The sequence below is a fragment of the Engraulis encrasicolus genome, chromosome 18, assembly GCF_034702125.1.
Source record: "Engraulis encrasicolus isolate BLACKSEA-1 chromosome 18, IST_EnEncr_1.0, whole genome shotgun sequence".
NCBI classification, from domain to species: Eukaryota; Metazoa; Chordata; class Actinopteri; order Clupeiformes; family Engraulidae; genus Engraulis; species Engraulis encrasicolus.
The window spans coordinates 15,139,728-15,162,227 of NC_085874.1; the positions used below are offsets into that span (position 1 = coordinate 15,139,728).

A 22,500-nucleotide genomic window follows, 5' to 3' on the forward strand; every position below is an offset into this window, starting at 1 on the left:
TTCTCTCTGTGTGTGTGTGTGTGTGTGTGTGTGTGTGTGTGTGTGTGTGTGTGTGTGTGTGTGTGTGTGTCTTTGTGTGCGTGTGTGTCTGTGTGCGTGTGCGTGTGTGTGTGTGTGTGTGTGTGTGTGTGTGTGTGTGTGTGCGTGCGTGTGTGTGTGTGCATGCGTGCGTGCGTCGGATCTCCAGACGAGGGAAATGAAGGCGGCGAGGGCTCATCCTCCTCCAACCCCCCCAAGGGCCCCGAGGGAGAGGAGAAGAAGGAAGGCTAACCCCTGACCACCAGCCTCTCCTCCTCCTCCTCTTCCTCCCCCTCTTCTCCTCCTCCTCCTCCCTCTCCTCCTCCTCCTCCTCTTCTTCATTCCCGGGACACATGCCTCTGACACATGCCTGGGAGCAGAGGAGAGGATGGACCGCTCTTAACCAGCCTCTACCACTCTGCCTCCATCTCCTCCTCCTCCACCTCCTCCTCCACCTCCTCCATCGCTTGGATCCCATCCCAGGGCGATCCCACATGACTTAAGCCACCAGCCTTCAGCCTCCAGCCTCCTTCGTCTCTCTCCATCCATCCACCACACACAGTCAACCCACTCAGACCTGACAACTGTTACCATCGGAACTGGGCTATGCAACATCAGGATACACGAGATGAGATGTTCTCCTCCAAACACACAGCTGGGCGATTGCTGAAGGGAGAGGGGAGGGGAGATCATGGAGGTCTTTCAGTTCAACAGAGGGCTGGACATGATGTCTTCTAGAAAAAACAAAAAACTGTCCTGAGCAGAGAAGATAAGCCTTCAAAACAATCCACAGCCGTCTCTTAGAAATGGACGATGTGCTTCTCATTCACTGGTCAGTGTGTACACGTAATGAACACAATAAAAGAGACGCTTTCAGTACATTCAAGAACCCAGCGTAATTTTCCTTGTTTCTTTTTTTTATTTGTTTTTTTTATTATTATTATTTTATTTTTTTCCGTTAATTGTGAAAGGTTGTCAAACATTTAAAGGAAACTTGTTTTTTCCCCCTCTTTTCCAAGACTCGCCATGATGACAACGTTTTTTCTTCATAGAATGTTAACTTGTAGTTGCAGGAATGTCTCTTTTTTGCACAACAGAAGAATAAACATTCCATTTTGGTGATGTGAGTACAGTTTTTAAAATCTACAATCTGTGGTTGAAGAGTGCGCCACATTATCTTGTGTGTTTTATACTGTAAAATATGCATTATTAACCACTGATTCATATAAGAAGAAAAAAACTATTTGAATAGCGTGGTCTTTCTTTTTTGGTCTGTAAATACAGAAAAGTGAATTCTTGTTTGGCAGCCTTTTAAGGAATATGTTTCCTTGTCCGTTTATGCTGATAAATGTTATGCTCTGTGTTATTATAATTGATAAATGTCCAGTGTACCACAGTAAAGCTCAGTGGACTGGTTTGTGTGCAACTGGTTGTCATTGTCATTTTTTAAATGTCATTTTGGTTTCCTGGTCATCAATGTATAAGGCCCTCTTAACACCATATTTCAAGCAAAAACAAATCTGTTTCAAAATTACCAATTTCAAACACTGCAGGTTTCATTTACATGTTTTTGTCACCATCTTTAGTTGTATTCTTGTATGACATGCAGTGAAAAAAAATAAACCCATACTTAGATTTTGTAGGTGCTGCTGTGAAGGGCCTGTTTCTTATTTCTAGTGTCTGTTATTTGGTTATTTGCAAAAGTGGCCAGCAGAGGGCACAAACTCCCCTCACATTAAAAGAAAAAGGTTAATGTGGGGTTCAACATAGGCAGCTCAGGAGAATGAACATGGGAATGTGACACAACTATTAAACATGAATGAATGAATGAATGAATGAATTATTAATTAAGGATAAAAAACGTCTTCACACAATCATATTGACTTTCAATTACATGTCATGAAAAGGCATAACAGCATGATGAAAAGGGTACCCAAGTGAAGGTAATATAAGCTTATAAGCCGGAGTGGTAGAGCAGGTAAATAGGTATTATAGCAGAGAAACTTGTATAGGCTATATAGTGTAGCCTGTATCCTAATTCTTAAAATTGCAAATATTTACAAAATAGCTTACTGTAAATCTGCTTTTGAGTGGAGCGTGCCATGTGTGCCCTATTGCTTCCTTATCAGAGCTGACTCTAACATTGGAAACTGAATATTTCCAAAAATGCCCCGAAACATGGGCCATGGGAAATTCCAATAGCCTGCAGCGAAGTAAACTGTGACTTCTGTAAGGGGGATGTCCAACTACACTTCCATTGTCTCATAAAAATGTTAAAACTATCAGCTGACTGGTGCAGCAATTTGTATTTTACCAGTTGGAGCAGTGTGTGAAGTTGCACACTTTTCTACAACTAGGAGGGCTTGCCGAGAGGTTGTAGTAGTGCACGCCCCTTTACGCCTATCCCATTCAACATTAGGGGTACAGTAGGACATTCCCAGACCAGTTACAGCCTTTGTTTGTGGCCTTCCAACCAACTGCAACACAGTACACGCCCCCGAATCCATATATTAATAGTGTCCACACAATTATGCCCAATATACGAGGCTTCTAGTGAGCTGAGAGCATCATCCAATCTTCCATATTCCTCATTGTCATTTTGGGTGACTTGATCACTTCTTGCGTAACCATGGTCGACGCATTCTGTGCCACTTGGAAGCTGGTTGACAGCGAGAACTTCGACGAGTACTTGAAGGCTCTTGGTAAGTTTGCCAGATGCGCCCGTGACTTTATCCCCATCGTTTTTGGTCTGCATATGCTGACATGTGTCTCCGATGCTGACTCTGATCAACAAGAAAAATACGTTACAGATTGTATGCCTTTTCTTTGTCGGAAGCTGTTGGAATAAAAGCTCGTGTGCGTCAATTAGTTGTGCACTCTTTTCCTCTTACAGGTGTCGGCTTTGCCCTGAGACAGGTCGGAAATGTGACAAAGCCAACGGTAGTAATAAGTCACGAGGGTGGAAAGTTTGTCCTGAAGACACTAAGCACCTTCAAGAACACCGAGATCTCGTGCAAAATGGGGGAGGAATTCGATGAGAGCACCGCGGACGACAGGCATTGTAAAGTAGGTGGACTAGGAGACGCGTTCACACTTTGTTAAAAGAAAATGTTAATTAACTCAAGTTTGGCATAGGCCTAGGCTATTACACTATTGTTATTTCCCATCCTTCAATGAACTGTGCACTTTTCCATTGTTAGTCCGTTTGGTGTCCTTATTTTTCTGTGCGTTAGCATTTTACTTTACATTCGAAAATGGGAGAGGCATCACTGACCACTGCATTTTATTTATCCACAGTCACTTGTAGCAATGGAGGGGGACAAACTGGTGCATACTCAGAAGTGGGATGGGAAGGAGACGAGATTCGTCCGGGAAATCAAAGACGGCAAAATGATTATGGTAAGAAGACATTCTTGTTTTTAACCAGCGCAGTGTGCGCGTAGCCCTAGTGCACTTAGCCCTAGGCAAACTTAAACTCAGGATTGCACAATTTATTAATATGTTATGTAAACGTAATAATGTAATAATATTTTACCATATTATCTGTTTTCAGACCATGACCCTGGGTGGCGTAACGGCAGTGCGCACATACGAGAAGGCATGAAGGGATCCCAACTTTTGTCCACCTCAAATTTGGCTTGCTTTTCAGAAATACGGACTACAGAAACAGCGATGCTGTTGTATGCAGAACTTTGCACTTCATTCTTCAAAGTGTTTGAATATCGACTGAGAAAAATACTTTTATAAGAATTTTATACCTCTTTGTTTTTCACGAATGAACTTGACAGATTAAAATCACTTGAAAAAATACTTTCGACTGTGTTTATTTGAGTAAACTTTCAAAATCACGTTAGTTTTATAGGGTATTGATTGATTGATTTGAACTTGTCTTGCAAAATGGAAAGCAAGGACACATTGTGTTTGCACATAAACAACAGCTACGAGATGGAAATGGAAATTCTATCTTTGCACATTTGGCTTGAAAGCAGGTCTTGTGATTTGAAAATGACAACAGGGCAAATGACACCGCGTTAAGTTGTAATAGCCTATTTATGACCCCTTGGTCGGGGTCAGGATTCTAAATTAACATTTCAATGGCTTGTAGATGTTAATCTTACTAGCCAAACACACACTCACTGATGGGCTAAAGTGACTTGTAAGTTGGTCTTTACTACCAGCCAAACTGAAATTTCACCAGCATTAGGCCGTTTGGCTGGTGTTGATTTAGAGCCCTGGTCGGGGTGCATAACTGAAACAACCTTTACGGCTGTTTCCCCTCACCTTGTCTTCTTTAGGCTTATAATATAATGGGCTACATATGGGAATCAAAACAGAACAAAAAGACTTGCAGCTGTAAGTGCCCATTACGCAAGGAAGAAATACCTGCGATGCCACTACTGCCACATCCCTATAATAAAACAAGGTGTCAGAAACGAAACCGATTTGGAACGAATAAAACAGCGTAGGCCTATGCCATACAATACAATAACATGCAATAGCAAAGGAAATAGGTCACGTGGTATGTAGACCTAAAACAAGGGAGAACGAGATCTTGGTGACAAAGGCCAGTGGTTTATGAAAAGTACATCGGCCATTTCTCAGTGTTCTGGTGGGCTAAGCACATTGGGAAGTGTGTCAACCTAATTAGTCACGCGCAGTGATTGGATACTCCGCAGAGTTTAACAAAGAGTAGGCCTATCCAATCACTGGGCGTGACTAGACTGACACACTTCCAAGTGTGCTTACTAGAACATTGAGAAATGGCCATTATCACCGATACAAGATTATTTACTCAAGTCCCGTGACCACACTGTCAACAATGTTGTCACGTGACAATTTTACTTCCTGTTTTGGTATGAGCTACAGCTGCGAGACTCCCGTAATGTAATAATCCCAATTTCACGGAGGGCTCCCTACGACGGCGATGCATCAAGTGGTGTATTTTTGTCTACTGGCTCTGCCAATTCACCTGTTGGTAGTTGCTGCGCCACATTTGAACAAGATAGGCCAACAATATGCTTCGAAAAGGAACAAGTTAGGTGAGTGTGCGCGCGCTGTGCGCGCAGAGCAGACGAACGAACAAGAGCACCAGTCCGTGTCGTTGCTTAAAAATATGAATATTTTTAACAAACGCACGTAATGAATGAAGTAAGTTTGCTTTTAAATCTTGCGAAGCATGCTTGTAGTAAGTAGATAAATGAACGATATTGGGAAGTTCACTCTATAGGAATGTTCGTCCAATTCTCTGAGAAGGAAAGTCTCCAAGGAAGCTTACTTTGACAAAGTAATACACATATCGAGATAAGGTCACTCAGAGACCATACTTGAGTGCGCTCTACATAGCCTATTGTGATTCGTGAATATGGCCAAATAGAGTCTGCTAGGCAGTTAGCGTTGAAGCCCCTGTGGGGTTATTACGCATAACCTCAGTACCGCCCATTACCAATTGCAGGGACATTCTGGCACATCTCAGACCTGCACCTGGACCCCACCTACCATGTGACAGGAGACCGTACCAAGGTGTGCATTTCCTCCAAGGGATACCCAGCGGTGGACCCTGGCACCTTTGGAGACTTCATGTGTGACTCCCCATATGAGCTCATCGAGTCAGCGTTCAAGTTCATGAAAACCTTGCCCCAACCTGACTTCATGATATGGACAGGGTATGACAAAGCAAGAGTTATTAACTGATCTGTCCTCTCTTGTTACAAGTCAGTAGTTTAGTAATTCTGTTACTACTTAGTTACTATTCATTCTCACCCGGCTCCACATAGTGAAGTAAAGAGCTTGGTGTGGTTTTGTCATATGACTGTAATTTGTCTACAGCGACCTCCTCCTTTGCTGTTGTCAACCCATTACAGAATATAGGCCCTAAGCGTGCACACACACACACACACACACACACACACACACACACACACACACACACACACACACACACACACTCTCTCTCTCTCTGTCTCTCTGTCTCTCTCTCTCTCTCTCTCTCTCTCTCTCTCTCTCTCTCTCTCTCTCTCTCTCTCTCTCATACACACACACACACACACACACGCACGCAAACACACACATAGACACGCATGCAAACACACACACACACACACAAACACAGACACACACATACATTCTCTCTCTCTCTCATACACACACACACACACACACACACACACACACACACACACACACACACACACACACACACACACACTCTCTCTCTCTCTCTCTCTCTCTCTCTCACACACACACACACACACACACACACACACACACACACACACACACACACACACACACACACACACACACACCTGTCACTGGTGTCAAGCTGCTGTTTGTCGATGTATGGTGTTCATTATGTCTCAGTGTTATAGTAACACTTAAGGCGTGATCATCTGTCATGATGGGAGATCACACCTCCACAACAACATCAGCTGATTTTAAAGCATGTCAAGCATCGACATTCATGTGACCCTCTAAGTAAGACGGAAGCTATACTGTTGAGTAGAGTACTCAGTACAGTAACTTTATTGAGTAACTTTATGAAACATGTCAGGTAAAAGATGAAAAACTTTTACATGTCTTAAGTATAAGAAAAACTTAAGTGTTACTGCTGTTTGTGGTCCTCAGTGACAGTCCCCCCCATGTCCCTGCGGCTGAGCTGTCTACCAAACAGGTGATCGAGGTCCTCTCCAACACCACAAACACCGTCCGTGCCTTCTTCCCCACGCTGCCCGTCTACCCCGCAGTAGGGAACCATGACTACTGGCCCCAGGTAAGGACTCAGTAGGGAACCATGACTACTGGCCCCAGATAAGGACTCAGTAGGGAACCATGACTACTGGCCCCAGGTAAGGATGCAGGAGGGAACCATGACTACTGGCCCCAGGTAAGGATGCAGGAGGGAACCATGACTACTGGCCCCAGGTAAGGATGCAGGAGGGAACCATGACTACTGGCCCCAGGTGGTAAGGATGCAGGAGGAAACCATGACTACTGGCCCCAGGTAAGGATGCAGTAGGGCAGTGATGCTTAACCTGGGGTGCGGACACCCCCAGGGGATGCGCCAGACATCGCGGTGGGTGCGCAGAATTTTGTTTATGCTGAGGTTTTGACCAAAATTCTGCTTGGGAACATAATAATCACTGTAGTAGACATTGAAAGTTAACTACTATAGTACTACACTACTATGATAGTGCACGGTAGGGCTGCACAATAATCGAATTATCGAAAATAATCGAAAACCGTGATAAGATCGTGAAATCGAAGTCGTGATTTCAATCGTGATTTAATCGTGGCAATAGTGACCTACCTTTGAGAGCGTCCTTGAAGCCAGAACATACTGACAGGCTGGTGTTTCTGGCCAGAAATCTGTCCACCTAAGTTTCATGCTATTGCCTTTACATAATTATTACAATTCATTTGTTTTTTGCTCATCCTGTATATAATTCATTCTTGGTTATATTTCATCTTGTTATAATTTTCAAAACAATCTGCAAAATATCAATAATCGTGATTAATAATCGTGATTACGATTTTGACCAAAATAATCGTGATTATGTTTTTTTCCATAATCGTGCAGCCCTAGTGCACGGGGCCTTTAGTAATACATTACGACTTGGTCATTGCCATTCTGGTAACAGCTAATTTATAATGCTGTGTCTTAAAGTAAAATGTAACCATTTTAAGGCATTGATTAATGTCTCAATCAAGAATCATTGTAATTAATCACTTAAATCGTTTTATACACGTGTAGATGTTTGGGTTAGGAGTGCGCGGCTTGTCTTGGGCACAGGTAAGGGGGTGCTTTAAGAACAAAAAATGTTAAGAACCACTGCAGTAGGGAGCCATGACTACTGGCCCCAGGTAAGGACTCAGTAAGGAACCATGACTACTGGCCCCAGGTAAGGACTCAGTAGGGAACCATGACTACTGTCCCCAGGTAAGGATGCAGTAGGGAACCATGACTACTGGCCCCAGGTAAGGATGTAGTAGGGAACCATGACTACTGGCCCCAGGTAAGGATGTAGTAGGGAACCATGACTACTGGCCCCAGGTAAGGACTCAGCCATCTCCTGGGGCCCATACTAAGAAGCTGGTTCAGGAGTAAGCCAGGTTAAGTTAAGAAGTAAATGATCTAATAGAAGGAGTCCTCATTTTCTTAGGAATGGAATTATTTTTAAAGGGGACCATGTACATGTCAGAGGAATAAAGTTATTCGGAATTAACAACAGAATAAACCCCCAACTTAATTTAGGTCAAAGGATTTTTAAAAAAAAATCTTTGCATAAAGTTTGCATGATATTTTCAAAGCGGAATTCATTTTTATTCCGAATTAAATTGAGCTAATTCAGAATTATCATCCCATGTAAAAAGCTGCTCACAGATACATGTAAAACGTGAATTAGAAAGGTGGTGGTGGTAAATACTCATGAACAAGGAGAAATCATGAATGGGAAACAGTGATTTTGATAATGAACACCTAAAAACATAACACACTAAACCTTTAACACACTCCATACATCATTGCAGGACCAGTTACCAACAACAACCAATGACATTTACCAGGCGGTTGCCAAGCTGTGGTCCCATTGGCTTGAGCCTGAGGCCGTGGCTACACTGCAAGCAGGTGAATCCCTCCTAAATACAAATACAGCAGCCTGACTAAAAGGGGAAATCTGAATGTGCTTAGATACCTTGTCAGTCCAGTAGGATGTTGTATAGTGCGTGCGTGCATGTTTGCATGCATGCGTGCCTTCGTTTGTGCATGCGTGCCTGTGTGTGTGCATGCCTAACACCCCAGGTGCCCAAGTCCCCTACTAAAATGTGCTGCAATAGGTTTGGCCAGATCTAATAAATAGCTGCTGCCACTCATACAGCTGTCACTCAAAACTGATACTTTTCCCAAATGCAGTGAGCTGTAACACAGTGGACAGTATACATGGGTTCTCAGTGTTTATCAACATAATGTTATGAGGAGGGGCAAGACACTAGCAGCCAACCATGTGAGCTAATTTTTTGACCGACAGCGGTTTCCAACAATCAGAGGTTGAGTTGTGCGCAGCTAGGTTTGCACAGTCAGGTTATAAACAAAATTTAGAACCCATGTATGTACAGCAAGACATTTTCCTCTCTCATATATATTTTTTAATATTCCGTGCAGCTTGCAGCATATAATCATGCTATTATAGTAAACTTTATGACAGTATAGTCTAGTACAGTATAGTTCTTTAGTACATTCAGGGTGCGATTTGTAGGGGGGGATGGCGGGGATTGTCCCCCCTTCTGGTTTTGATATGCCACTTTTTCTACATGATTTTAATAGTGGCTGTATGTAACTCCATTGATAATACTTAAAATCTGAAACATATCCCCCCTTCTGGTTCTTCAACAAATCGCACCCTGAGTACATTTAAAACCACCTTAGTCAAGTTTTTGTCATGATGCTGTATTCTGTGTATGTAGCAATATACCGTAAAATTTAACTTTGTACTTACTGCACTTTTGAACTCATTTATGGTGTTGTTTTGGAAACTTTCAGTGTTTTGGGTCAAAACACCAGCATTTCCACTTTTGTTGACCCTTCATCTTTAGTGAGAGGAGTTTAAACCACGTACGCTCGCTCCCTACAGTTTGGAAATAGAATTGTCTCATATTTAAACTAAAGAGGGCTAACCCACACTCTCCCAAGCTTACTTTGAGTGGTGAGCAGTTAAGTGATTCGGAAATGCCTTTCAGCCTATTGCTAGCTGATGAACCACTCAATCAATGATCAATGTTTAAATATATATATATGTATTTAAAAGTAAGGACAAAGTACTATTACTCTGTCTTACTTTTCAAGATGAAGGCTGTCGACTATGATGATTGTCTGCTTCCACATTCCATACATCATGGCATTATTGCTAAGCCCGCCTAACAAATCAATACATTTTTTCATAGCTATTTACAGCGTTTATGTCCCATCTTCTGTCCATTTAAAAGGTGGTTTCTACTCCCAGCTCATACGGCCGCACCTGCGACTGGTGAGCCTGAACACCATCCTCTACTATGGGCCAGACAAGGTGACTGAGAACATGACCGACCCAGCAGGACAGCTGCAGTGGCTCCAGGACACTCTGGAGACATCACGGCAGAGCATGGAGAAGGTCAGCTGGCACCCCTAGCCTCTGGAAAACGAAAGCCCAACTGGGAAACTCCAACTCCCATTGTCATTGTGACACAGCACCCCACAGCACACACAAGTGGTCACTGCACACTGCACACTGCACACAATGAAATTGCATTTATGCCTCACCCATGCAAGGGGGCAGCCCCCAATGGTGCCCCAAGGGAGCATTATGGCGGGACGGGACCCACTAGTTTGACGCCCTTTCGGTACTTATGTGGTACGTCACATGGTAAACAAACATTTCAAACAAGCGATTTAGGGTTAGGGTTAGGGTTAAGGTTAGGGTTAGGTTTAGGTTTAGGTTTAGGGTTAAGGTTAGGGTTAGGAGTAGGGTTAGGGTCGTATGACGTAAGACGTAAGTACCGACAGGGCGTCAAATTAGTGAGTCCCATGGCGGGACGGTACCATGCTCAGGGTACCTCAGTCATGGAGGAGGATGAGGAAGAGCACTGGTTATTTAATCCCCCCACCAACCTGGCAGGTCGGGAGTCGAACCGACTAGACAAACTCTAGAGGTAGTAAGTAAGTCAGTTAGTAAGACTAAGTTAGTTAGTAAGTACGTAAGTACACACATACATATAGTTGGGTTGGACTAATGTCTCACCATACTATGGGGATAATCGTGACTTGGGCAGGAATTTATTCACCAACCAGTCACAATGCTCTATCTGTGTAGCGACTCACGAGTTATATGTTTTCTTTTTGAGTCTGTGTAACTAGTGATGTGTAAGACAGGACATCCAAGGCACTCAAGATTTCAGTTTTTATACTCTGTAGCAAATCGTTGTGGAAGGCTTCGTATGGTGACAACACCGCTTCCCCGGCCCATTATATGTGCAGTTATGCACTTTGAGTTTTACAGCACACATTGGCCCCAGACTTTTCATTCTGTGTGCACTGTCTGGCTTGCCAGTCTCCTTACAGCCCGTCAGCAAGGAAGAATGCTTGAGATTGAAAATAAATGATCATTGTGTCACACGTTGGTTGGTGGCGCATGACCGGTGGTTTACCTTTCGATGAACCCTCAGCTTGTGCTGCTACTGGCTAATTCGCAAGAGTCGTATGCTGCATCTGAATGCCCAATGGCAGACTCTCGCCAATGGTTTATCGGGAAGGTTAGAATGTAATCATGTTGTCAAATTCCTGACGTTCAGCCTCGGTGAATATTTTGTCACCTCATAGCTAAGTAAGTGATGAATCGGTATAAGATTTAGTGTGTTGAACTTAAGTGAACTTAAGATTTTGTAGGATTGTGGTCAGAGTAGTTATTGCAACTGTGCTTCCCATTCTCAAATTTGTTAATCTTTTTGTGAATATTTACTTGGTAATAAACCAATATTTGCTGGTCTAACTAAAGTAGTTTGTTTTGCAGCTACAGAAAGGAAATTCAAAATGGCAGCAATTTATGTATGAAAAAAAAATATTTTCCTTGTCATAATGAAATACTTCGAAATTAATGGTGATGGAAAATACTCATGACAAAGGTAAAACAAATATTTTAATGGGGAGCATACTTTGGATTCTGGAAATAAACTACCAAACAATTCCATACTCTAACTTCAAAGGGAAAGGTAGGTTGTGTTTTTCTGTGAATTTCCTGGAAATGTTGCGAAACAGTACCTATTCGGTACTGTATACGTAGCGTAGGAAGGTCATGATTTTATGGCCACTTGTTGCTGAAGCCTGCATTTTGTCTTCCTCACCTGTGATTGACAAAAGTTGCTGCTCTATGTGGCTCAACAGACACCAGGGACAAAGAGTGCATTCCACTTACTCCGCTTGTACCTATGTACTACTCTCAGGCACTTGTAAACAAGAGGTGCTTCAGGGTCTCTAGCCCCGTTTGCTCCTTGATGACCAGAGTGCCCTTTGCTTTCTGGACGGCACTGCACTCTGTTGTAGCTACTTTAGTTTACCTCTTTTTACAGTTTGTACATCCATATTTTAACTGTATTGATGATTAAAAACCTTTACTCTTGCTTCTGTAGCAGTATTTGCATCCCAGCATCACTATCAACCCGCTAAGGTAACAGCACCAAGCCTTCCTGGTTTAACAACATGCCAAACGTTCTCCCCTCAGGTCTATATCATCGCTCACGTTCCCATCGGTTACCTCCCGTACGCCCGGGGCTACACAGCAATGCGGGAGGTCCACAACGAACGGCTGGTGGAAATGTTTCGCAACTACAGTGACGTCATAGCCGGGCAGTTCTACGGACACACGCACAGAGACAGCCTAATGGTGCTACTGGATCGCCAAGGTGATACACACATAGCCTGTGGACTGAATTGGCAGGTGTTTATCTCTCTGGGTCCTGGGTTCCTCTATTTATGATGCACTGTCCTTGGCTGAACTCAAGATCACAACCCTGCTCACCTATGAAAGTAGTAATGCCAGTGACCTAGCCAACAGAAATCTAGACTACTTTTATCTTATAGCATGGGCCTGAATTTATAGCCTGGCGACGCCATCCCACGTACTCCACCCAAAGATTTTTGTTCAGTCTGCTTTTCGCCCAGGCTACTGAATTTACACTATTTTTGGCCTCTCGGTTATGTCTTGTGTGAAGTTGTATGACACTGTCATTTAGGATGAATGTTTTTGTTTTCCTTAATATTCTATATAAAGAGTCATCCAGACAGTGCTTGGTGGAGACGATGTTGACAGCATGAAATGTTTGAAATCCATATTCTATCATTGCTTTCTTTGTGCAATGGCAAATTAGTCTGTAATTCACACAATTCATCAGTGCCTGTCACTGAGGTGCTCATTTTTTTTTACAAGTCTTAATGTGTCATCAGCTGAGTAGTTGAGCCTCAGGCTATGCACTTATGATCAGGCTTCCGTGAGTGCAGGCAAGGGCCAAAACATACCAAGGCGGAACGGAACGGTCGCAGGACGGACGCGGTCTTTCTGCTTAGTTTTGGCCGGCGTGCTTTTCTCTGCCTTGCACACTGACAGCGTCGGCGTGCGCGGCCAGTCCTATTCAAAACCCTCCCCACAGCTAAAGCTAGCGTGCTACTTTGCCATTCATTTGAATGAGACACCGCCGGTTGCCGGCGTGAAAAATACGCTCGAGTTCTATTTTCCAAATGCAGCGCGGCGCGGAGCCGGCTCCCGCGCCGCTGACGCTCGACTACCGCCGGTTGGTGTGTAAGGACAGATAGGTTTCAATGTATTTTCACCGACGCCGGTAAAAAACGCGGCCGTTCCGCGACGCTTTACCGCTCTTCTATGGCCAAAACATACCAAGGCGGAACGGAACGGTCGCAGGACGGACGCGGTCTTTCTGCTTAGTTTTGGCCGGCGTGCTTTTCTCTGCCTTGCACACTGACAGCGTCGGCGTGCGCGGCCAGTCCTATTCAAAACCCTAGCCACAGCCAAAGCTAGCATGCTACTTTGCCATTCATTTGAATGAGACACCGCCGGTCGCCGGCGTGAAAAATACGCTCGAGTTCTATTTTCCAAATGCAGCGCGGCGCGGAGCCGGCTCCCGCGCCGCTGACGCCCGACTACCGCCGGTTGGTGTGTAAGGACAGATAGGTTTCAATGTATTTTCACCGACGCCGGTAAAAAACGTGGCCGTTCCGCGACGCTTTACCGCCTTGGTGTGTCAGACCCCTAAGACCCCAAACAATTCGTGGGTAGAAGTGTTTTCTCTTCCTGCAGTACGTCTCTGTCTCTCTCTTTCTCATTTTCTTCAACTCGTTCTGACTCACTATTTGTCTTCTTCTCGTTATTTTTATGTCTTCTTCTTCTTCCTCCATCTTCATCTCTCTTTCTCTCCTTCTCTGTTTCACCTTCCCATCACCCACCCTCTATCTCTCTGTCTTTATCTCTCTGTCTCTCAAACACTCTCTTCTCACCCCTCTTTCTCTCGCTCTCATCCCATACTCTCTTTCCCCTTTTCCATCTCTCTCTCTCTCTCTCTCTCTCTCTCTCTCTCTCTCTCTCTCTCTCTCTCTCTCTGTCTGTCTCTTTCTCTCTCGTTCTCTCCCTCCCTCCCCACTGCAATGCCCAACCCCTCTGCTTGGAGTGCATGACAGGTGAAGGCTTCATTTCCTCTGCCCCGCAGGTAAACCGGTGAACTCTGTGTTCGTCACGCCGGCCGTCACGCCCATCAAAGGCCCAACGGAGCCGTACTCCAACAACCCCGGCCTGCGCATGTATCCATACGACCCAGCCGACTATGGAGTGCTGGTAAGCACTGAGTAGAAAATAGTTACACTGTATAAGTATTGTTATTTGTACTTATATAATTAAAAATATTTATTTATCTTTTATTTTATTTTTTATTTTTGTTTTAATAGTTTTTTAATATTTAATTATTTATTTATTTAGTTAGTTAGTTAGTTATTCATTTATTCATTCATTTATTTAGGGCCCAGCCTTTTGCCTTTATTATGACAAAGACAGTGAAGAGTATGACGTGCAACGAGTGGAAGTGAGAGAGATGGGGTAGGGTTGGGATATGACTCAGGCCAAACTCAAACCTGGGTCCCCATGAGTATGCAAGCCCATTTATGGATGGATGCTGAGTGCGCTAAGTCCCAGCACGCCCGAAAATAGTTATTTTAAGCCCTTAGAAACATGTCCTGATTTGATGCGTTGCTGTGTAAGCTGTTCTTTTTTTCTTTAACCCATTACGTGTGGTCATGGTTTCATTCCAATCTGTGCCATAATTTACCGTCATTTCAGGCACAATTAACGTGGATGACTGTCTAACAACGCTTTACGACACACAAGGACAAGTGCCCCGCTAATTGGCTGTTATTGATGCAATTTGTGGAGAATTATGTTTTGAGTGATTTGTCAAAAGGGGCTTTGTTTTGCATGAAGGTATGCAACGATAGATTGTACACAAAATAATTAATAGTTTAAAGAAACTCCCGCACACTGACCATTTCGCTGTTCTTTCTTTAATAAACGACGTTTCGGTACTAGACCTTCATCAGGCAATCTCCTGGTCTAGTACCGAAACGTCGTTTATTAAAGAAAGAACAGCGAAATGGTCAGTGTGCGGGAGTTTCTTTAAACTATTGCTGAGTGACCCATGGTGCCATCTCCGACGCACCTGCCAGCTGAGGTGTGCGAAAAAAGCCGAAGTTCAACACAAAATAATTAAGACTTAATTCGCTAATACCCACGGCAAACAGGTCGTGTCTGTTTGTCCCCCCAGGTTGCTCATCGAAAAAATCTTCCATCAAACCATGTTTTGACAAACGCCATCCAGGCAATGATGCATGCCCTCAGAGAAAATGCCAGCTAAAACCTATGTATGTGTACAGCAAAAAATGCAGTGTTAATTCAACACTTAGAGAGTTCTCTGGGACTAAATGCAATCTAGAAGATGTTAAATAGACTCTTGGGTGTTGAAATACACAGGTTTTTTTACTGTGTGGGTGACTGATTCCAGGACGGGAGACGTGAAGGAATGCCAGCGGTTGAAGCACCACTTAAGGGCGGGTTATGCTTCCTACTTGTGCCACAAGGGCGGGTTATGCTTCCTACTTGTGCCACAGAGTGAGCTTGTCGCAGCCATGATGCAGTTAATTTTGGTTTATGCCCTGTTTTGAAGCACGGTCTGCGCGATGTCATTCCACGCTGAAACTGCCTTCAATACAAAGAGTAAACTAGACGTGTCGGTTGTTTTTTAGCATCACAGACTCGACGAGAATGAAAATGAAACATTAAATCTTTATATCACGTGCATGTTTGATCGCACTGGCAGCCACAGTGGTAGTTTGGAACAAAGAAGTGGCTCATTTGTCGAGGACGAAGCGGAATGTTTCCTCGACCTCGGAACCACTGTTCAACTGTCCAAATAACTTCAGCGTCGTAACTTGCAAGCGCATGTGTTGTCTTTGGTTCGTGTAAATAAATCAAACAACAAAGCACGGGCAACTTATTTAATGAAGAGCTCACAGTCCGTAGACCGACGAAGGTTAGAACAAGGAAGTAGCGCTTGTTCTCGACTCGAGGACAGAGCAGGCTGGTCGAGAGGACCAATCAGAGACCTATTTTTGCCCTTTCACGCCGTCGCTCCCTGCGTCGAGACACAATTTTGGGGAGGTGCCCCAGAGTACCTGCGTGATGGGGGGGGCTTCACTACGTTAACTGCGCGGCTCACTGCATTACGACGCAGGGACGCTGGACTGGAGGCATAAACCAGGCATTACTGGTTGCCACCCCTCCTATTGCTGTAGGCCTATCCCATGCCACTTAGGGCCGGGCAAGCAGCCTCTGATGCCACTTGCTTGGGAGTGATTAATGGCTTTGTCAGTCTTCATTTCATGGTGTGATTTTTTAAATCAAGGGCCTTCTGTTCAAGAAAATGTGGCCGTTTGTGTATGTGCGCGCGCGTGTGTGTGTGTGTGAGAGAGAGAGAGAGGAGGAGGGGGTCTTTTAAAACTTTCACTTCTATCACATTCTTTCTTTTATGTTGGTCTTTCTAACGTGCCCATTCCACGCCCTCTTTCTAAACTCCCCCTCTCCCCTATTCCTTTGTGTGTGTGTGTGTGTGTGTGTGTGTGTGTGTGTGTGTGTGTGTGTGTGTGTGCGTGCACGCGCTTGCTCGGTTGCTTTCTCCTCCTACATCTCTCTCACACACACCCCTCTCACTTTCTCTTCCATCTCTCACCCAACTCTCTCCTTTTCCCTCTCCATCCACACTCTCTCACTTTCTACAACTCTCTTGCACCTCCCTCTCCCTCTCTCTCTTCCGTCTGCCATTCCACTCTCACCCTTTCCCCTTTCCCCTGCACACTCCCTCTTCCCACTCTCTCCTTTTCTTCTCTTCCCGCCTCCTCCTCTCCCTCAACATACACACACTCACCCTTTCTCCTCATTCTGCACCTCTCTTCAACTACTCTCTCCCTTTCTTCTCCTCTCTTCCTCTCTTCACTCCACTCCTAACCCTCTCACCTCATTCACTACCTCTCTCTCTCTCTCTCACTCTCTCTCTCTCTCTCTCTCTCTCTCTCTCTCTCACTCTCTCTCTCACCGAACTCTATCCCTCTCTCCTCTTGTCCTCACTGCCCCAACCCTCTCCTTTTCTCTACCACCTCTCTCACCCCACTCTCTCCATCTCTTCTCCTGCTTCCTCCTCTCTCCCCTGAACCCTCTCCTTTTCTCCACATCTCTCTCTCCCACTCTTCTCCCTCTTCCTCCTCATCTTCCAACTCTCTGCCTGTCTCCACCATCTCTCTCTCCCACTCTTCTCCCTCCTCCTCTTCTCCTGCTCTTCTCCCTCCTCTTCCTCCTATTCCTCATCCTCTTCTTCATCCCTCCTCCTCTTCTCCCTCTCCCTCCTCCTCCTCTTTTCCTCCTCCTCTTCTCCCTCCTCCTCCTCCTCTTCTCCCTCCTCCTCCTCTTTTCCTCCTCCTCTTCTCCCTCCTCCTCCTCTTCCCCCTCTTCTCCCTCCTTCTCTTCTCCCTCCTCCTCCTCCCCCTCTTCTCCCTCCTCCTAATCTTCCTCCTCTTCTCCCTCTCTCTTCCTCCTCCTCTTCCTCCTCCTCTTCTCCTCCTCTTCCTCCTCGTCTTCCTCCCCTTCTCCCTCTTCCTCCTCCTCCCCCTCTTCTCCCTCCTCCTCCTCCTCCTCTTCTCCCTCCTCTTCCTCCTCTTCCTCCTCCTCCTATTCCAGGATGTGTGGCAGTATTACCTGAACCTGTCGGAGGCCAACCGCGAGGGCCGCTCGTCATGGAGGCTGGAGTACAGCCTGACGGAGGCCTTCCAGCTCCCAGACGCCGGGCCCCGCAGCCTGCACGCCCTGGGCCTCGCCCTGGCCCAGCCCCATAGCCAGGCCTTCCAGACCTACTTCCGGCACTTCATGGTGAGCTACAACAGCACCGTGACCTGCCCGGGCCAGTGCAAGATCACGCAGACCTGCGCAGTCATGTATCTGGATCGGGAATCCTACACCGCCTGCCTGAAGGGGATGGGGCAGGGTGATCAAGGGTGGGGTGACTGATTGAGCTGTCATGCGAGGGAGTGTAGTGGGTGTGCTGCGTCACAGTGAGTGCAGTTACAAGCATAGTATTTCCGTTTCAAAATGAATATTGTCAGAATTCGGTCTAACCCCTTTGCGCAGAGCCTATGTTTTTGTTTAGTTTATTAGGATCCCCATTAACTGGGCACAGACCCAGCTATTCTTCCTGGGTTTTAATGTGTTCCTGGGTTTTAATGTGTTACTTAAGGCTCTTGATAATGTTATAGCAATGTTGTTACGATGTAATGGAGTCTTTTTCAGCAATGAAAAGTAGTGGTGTGCATTGGACTGCCCTCGTGATTCAATTCGATTACGGGAGGTAGTTATTCGATTCGATTAAATTCTACAATGCAAACTGAAAGCAAAGCAAATGTTTCATCAGTCAGATACTGAGCAACATTTCATTGGCTGTTTTCTGTATCAGTCTTGCAGTTTTCAATGCTTTGAAGTGCTTTTATTTGCTCCCGAAATATCCACGGAAGTAATTGAAACTTTAAAAAATTGCCGCATCGATTATGGAGCTTGCCGCATTGAATTGAATTGTACATGCCCCGCATTGCATTGCATTGCTGAATCGATTATTGTTGACACCACTAATGAAAAGATGGCGAGCCCATCTGCGCAAAGAGGCCACAACAGGTTCCAGAATATTCTGTTTACATGTGTGGAACACCGTTCTGCAACTGGAATATTCCCAGGACCATGGTTCCAAGGTCGAGGTCACACTCAGAATGAATAAAGAGCTAACATGACGTGTGCATATCGACCTATCACCTAATCAGAATGTTCCTTGCGTAACTGCGCTCAAATGTTATCTTGTAAGGAGGAGAAAACATAGCACCTTTGTTGTTGTGGATTTATGACTGATGGGTTTATGGGGCCTATACTACAAATCTGGGTCAGGATGAGTTAAGGTTAAGTTAAGAGGTAAATCATCTAATACAAGAGCGTCCATGCTCTTCTATTAGATGATTTACCTCTTAACTTAACCTTAACTTATCCTGACCCAGCTTTGTAGTATAGTCTCATGATGTTCAGAGGGTAGTCTTCTGTTATGTGTTGACTGTGACTAATGAATGTAGCACCTTAATCAGTACAGTATAGGATCGAAAAAGGGCAAAGCGGAGTGCACAAATTTCACAAAATGATTTTAAATATCAGGGACCAGTACATACCAAGTTGGATGGGTACAGTGCAGTATAGGATTGAAAAGGAGATTTTAAAATTCAGGGATGAGTACATGCCAAGTTGAATGATACAGTTTTGGATTAAAAAGGAGAAAGCAGAGCGGGCATATTTTACAAAATGATTTTAAAATCAGGGATGAGTACATAAGTTGTATGATTTTTAGTAATTCAATTCAGCACTGATCATGTGATGACGGCTGAATAAAAATGTCTACTTTTTATTGTGTACAATGAATGATTGTGTGTGGACATGATGAATAAAGGCTTGTTTTGTAATGGCCGGTTGTACTGAACCTCATTAGTTTTCTTTCCCCTCCTCCCTTCTCCTTTTCTTTACTGAAGTGTGTCTCGCTCCCTCTGTCTCTGTCTCTGTCTCTTTCTCTTGCTCTTGCTCTTGCTCTTGCTCTCTCTCTCTCTCTCTCTCTCTTTCTCTTGTTCTCTCTCTCTCTCTCTCTCTCTCTCTCTCTCTCTCTCTCTCTCTCTCTCTCTCTCTCTCTCTCTCCCCCCTTCCTCCCTCTCTTTCCATCCCTTACTCTCTGTGTGTGTTTCCAGCACCCTTGTCTATCCTTTAACCTCTTGTAAAGTTTTCCTTTCTTCCTTGTTGTAACATAACAGTCGGAGCCTTCTTCTTGTAGTCTGGCGGGGTGTGAGAAAGGTTAGCGCCTGACCCCGGAGATGGAGGGGGCGCGGTGAAAACATCTCCCAGCCCGGACACCAGTCCACAGGACACCAGTCATGTGACATAACATGAGCAGGGCTGGATTAAAGATGGCCCGGGGCCCTAGGGCTGCAGGTCGCAATAGGCCCCCCCTCCCGCAGAAAAAAGTAATGATCATAAACAGTGTCATTATTCTGAGCTATTAGTTAAATCTGCAAACTGTAGAGAGGAGTATTAACAAGAGATCACATTTTCATCACTGCATTGACAATTCAGCAAAATTGTTTCTCCCCCCCTCCTGACCAATCAGGGCCCCCCTGGCTTGTGTGGGCCCCATACCTGTCAACTTTGAGCTCCTAAAATTCGGGAAAATTCCCATATTTTGAGCCAAAATCCAGGAAATTTTCTAAAGGCCAAATTCTGACAGTCAACGGGATGACAGAGGCGGATCCGACGGTGCGTTCTACTCTGCTTTTCACAACAGCGCGCGTGCAAAGACAGTAAAGTAGCCTACTGTCTAAAATCCCTCTGCATACGTTTTACAGCGTGGAGAAATAGTGCAATGAGCGCAATGAGTTTCTTCTTGTTGTTTTGTCGCAAGTTGTCTGTTCGTGCAAAACTTCGTGCTGGTACAGGTTGTGATTAGGTTAATCGCATGATTCGCTGTTCCGAGGCTGTTTTATGCGTTGCATGAACTGACGGTTTCTGAGGAAAAGAGTGGGCGCACAAGCGCTACGGAGCTCGAGGGTGACAGCTCATATTTTCAAGGAACTTCAATTCTTGGTGGTATCTGGCATACCGTCTTTTGGCAGGTAGCTTGATAAGCAAGACCCTCTGTATCTCTCTTCAAGAGGGGGTGTGGCTCGTCGGACAGGGCCGTGGGTATAATTAGTGGACCATCTATGTTTTTTGGTAATGTGAAAAATCTGGGATATTTCCGGGAACATTTTCAAATCGGGAAATGAGTCAAAATTAGGGAGTTTCCCGGGAAATTAGGGATGGTTGACAGGTATGGTGGGCCCCTAGGCTGCAGCCATATCTAGCCTGTGAGGGCCCCTAGGCTGCAGCCATATCTAGCCTGTGGGGGGCCCTGGCAGGTGGGGGCCCCTAGGCTGCAGCCATATCTAGCCTATGTGTTAATCCGGCCCTGTTTACATGAGAGAAAAAAGGGATGAGGAGGAGGGGATGCTGAATAGAAGAGAGGAAGAGAGGAGAGATGGAAGGGAAACAGAGGAAAGCATGAGTGAGCAACCATGGGAAGTGGAGGAAGAAGGGGGAGAAGAGAGAAAAAGCAAAGGAGGAGAGGAGAATGCAGGAAGAGAAAATGACTGAGCAACAGAAAAATAGGAGAACAAATTGGAGTAGGGGCTAAGATACCATGAGAAATGGATTCAGAAGGGGGAGGAGAGAGAAGCAAGGAACAAGAAAGCTGAATAGATGGAAGAAAAAGTGATTGAAGGAGGAAAACAGAGATGATCTTCACCTTCTCTCCCACATAGAGGCCCCCTTTTCCCCCACCTGTGGCTCACAATCACCAACCCCCCCCCCCCCCCCCCCCCCCCCCCCCCCCCCTCACTCACTCACACACACACGCACACACACACACCAGGGCTTGACATTAACTTTTTTCTCACTGGCCACTGTGGCTAGTGGTTTTCCCAAGTCACTAGTCATCCAGCCTTTCTGCTAGCCAGAGTTTTGTTGTCAGATTTGTTTCCTTTCGAATGTTCTTGCATTTAAATGCAATCAATTGATGCAACTATTGTGATTTGTCACCCCAAAGAATAATTACCCGCCAAAGTGGCTAGTGAGACTGTTACTAGCTGTTACTAACTGTAGCATTTGGCTGGTTAGCAGGTGACAGTGTCAAGCCCTGACACACACGCACACACGCACATTAACACATACTCATGGGCAGCGGTGTAGTCTACTTTTTTGAAGTGGGTATACTGTATATTCTCGCATTTTTTGAAGTGGGTATACTGTATATATTTATGTCATTCTAAATAATGGATCAATCAATTTTAAGTGGGTATACTGAATCCCCTAAAATTTAGAAGTGGGTATACTCCGTATACCTGCGTTCTACGTAGACTACACCACTGCTCATGGGGGCCGCTAGGGGGGGGAAAGTGGTACAGATTCTAAGGGCCCAAGAACTGATAGGGGCCCTTAAGGGGGCCCAAGCACTGAGAGGGGCCCTTAAGGGGGCCCAAAATTCGAATCTTTCATGGGGCCCAACATTTCTGGCAGCGCCCCTGCACACACTCACACACACACACTAACACACACTCACACAACCAGAGCCTTCCCATGTTCTCCTACAGTACCTCAGTCCCTCCACCCCGCTCTCTCAGCCCCCCACTGAGACCACAAAGCAGCAGCAGCATCCTTTGATAAGTGGCACATACTACACTGCCCTACAATTTCAGAACGCAGTATCTCTCTGTACTGGTAAACTGAGAAAAAAGTGTTTTTTTGGCTG

At 45.1% G+C, this 22,500-nt stretch overlaps 3 protein-coding genes across 4 annotated transcripts in view; all 3 read left to right on the forward strand.

Annotated features, from left to right (window-relative positions):
• pkib (protein kinase (cAMP-dependent, catalytic) inhibitor beta) overlaps positions 1-907 on the forward strand; it is a 46,719-nt gene extending 45,812 nt beyond the window's left edge. For both annotated transcript variants that reach the window (XM_063222373.1, XM_063222372.1), the window contains one exon: positions 188-907. In XM_063222373.1, coding sequence (XP_063078443.1) covers positions 188-270 — 83 coding nt within the window. In that variant the 3' untranslated portion in view covers positions 271-907. The remainder of the gene's footprint in view (positions 1-187) is intronic.
• Positions 908-2,469: 1,562 nt separating this feature from the next.
• Positions 2,470-3,828, forward strand: fabp7b (fatty acid binding protein 7, brain, b). Its single transcript, XM_063223092.1, has 4 exons — positions 2,470-2,720; positions 2,912-3,084; positions 3,316-3,417; positions 3,572-3,828. Exons 1-4 carry the CDS (start codon positions 2,648-2,650, stop codon positions 3,620-3,622), a joined length of 399 nt encoding a protein of 132 aa, XP_063079162.1. The 5' UTR covers positions 2,470-2,647; the 3' UTR covers positions 3,623-3,828.
• A 550-nt stretch (positions 3,829-4,378) lies between these two features.
• smpdl3a (sphingomyelin phosphodiesterase acid like 3A) lies at positions 4,379-19,635 on the forward strand. The gene is made up of 8 exons (XM_063223093.1): positions 4,379-5,057; positions 5,471-5,681; positions 6,643-6,787; positions 8,545-8,641; positions 9,997-10,160; positions 12,264-12,444; positions 14,260-14,384; positions 17,826-19,635. The coding sequence occupies exons 1-8, from the start codon at positions 4,943-4,945 to the stop codon at positions 18,150-18,152; spliced, it is 1,365 nt and encodes a 454-aa protein (XP_063079163.1). The 5' UTR covers positions 4,379-4,942; the 3' UTR covers positions 18,153-19,635.
• The last annotated feature ends 2,865 nt before the right edge of the window (positions 19,636-22,500 follow it).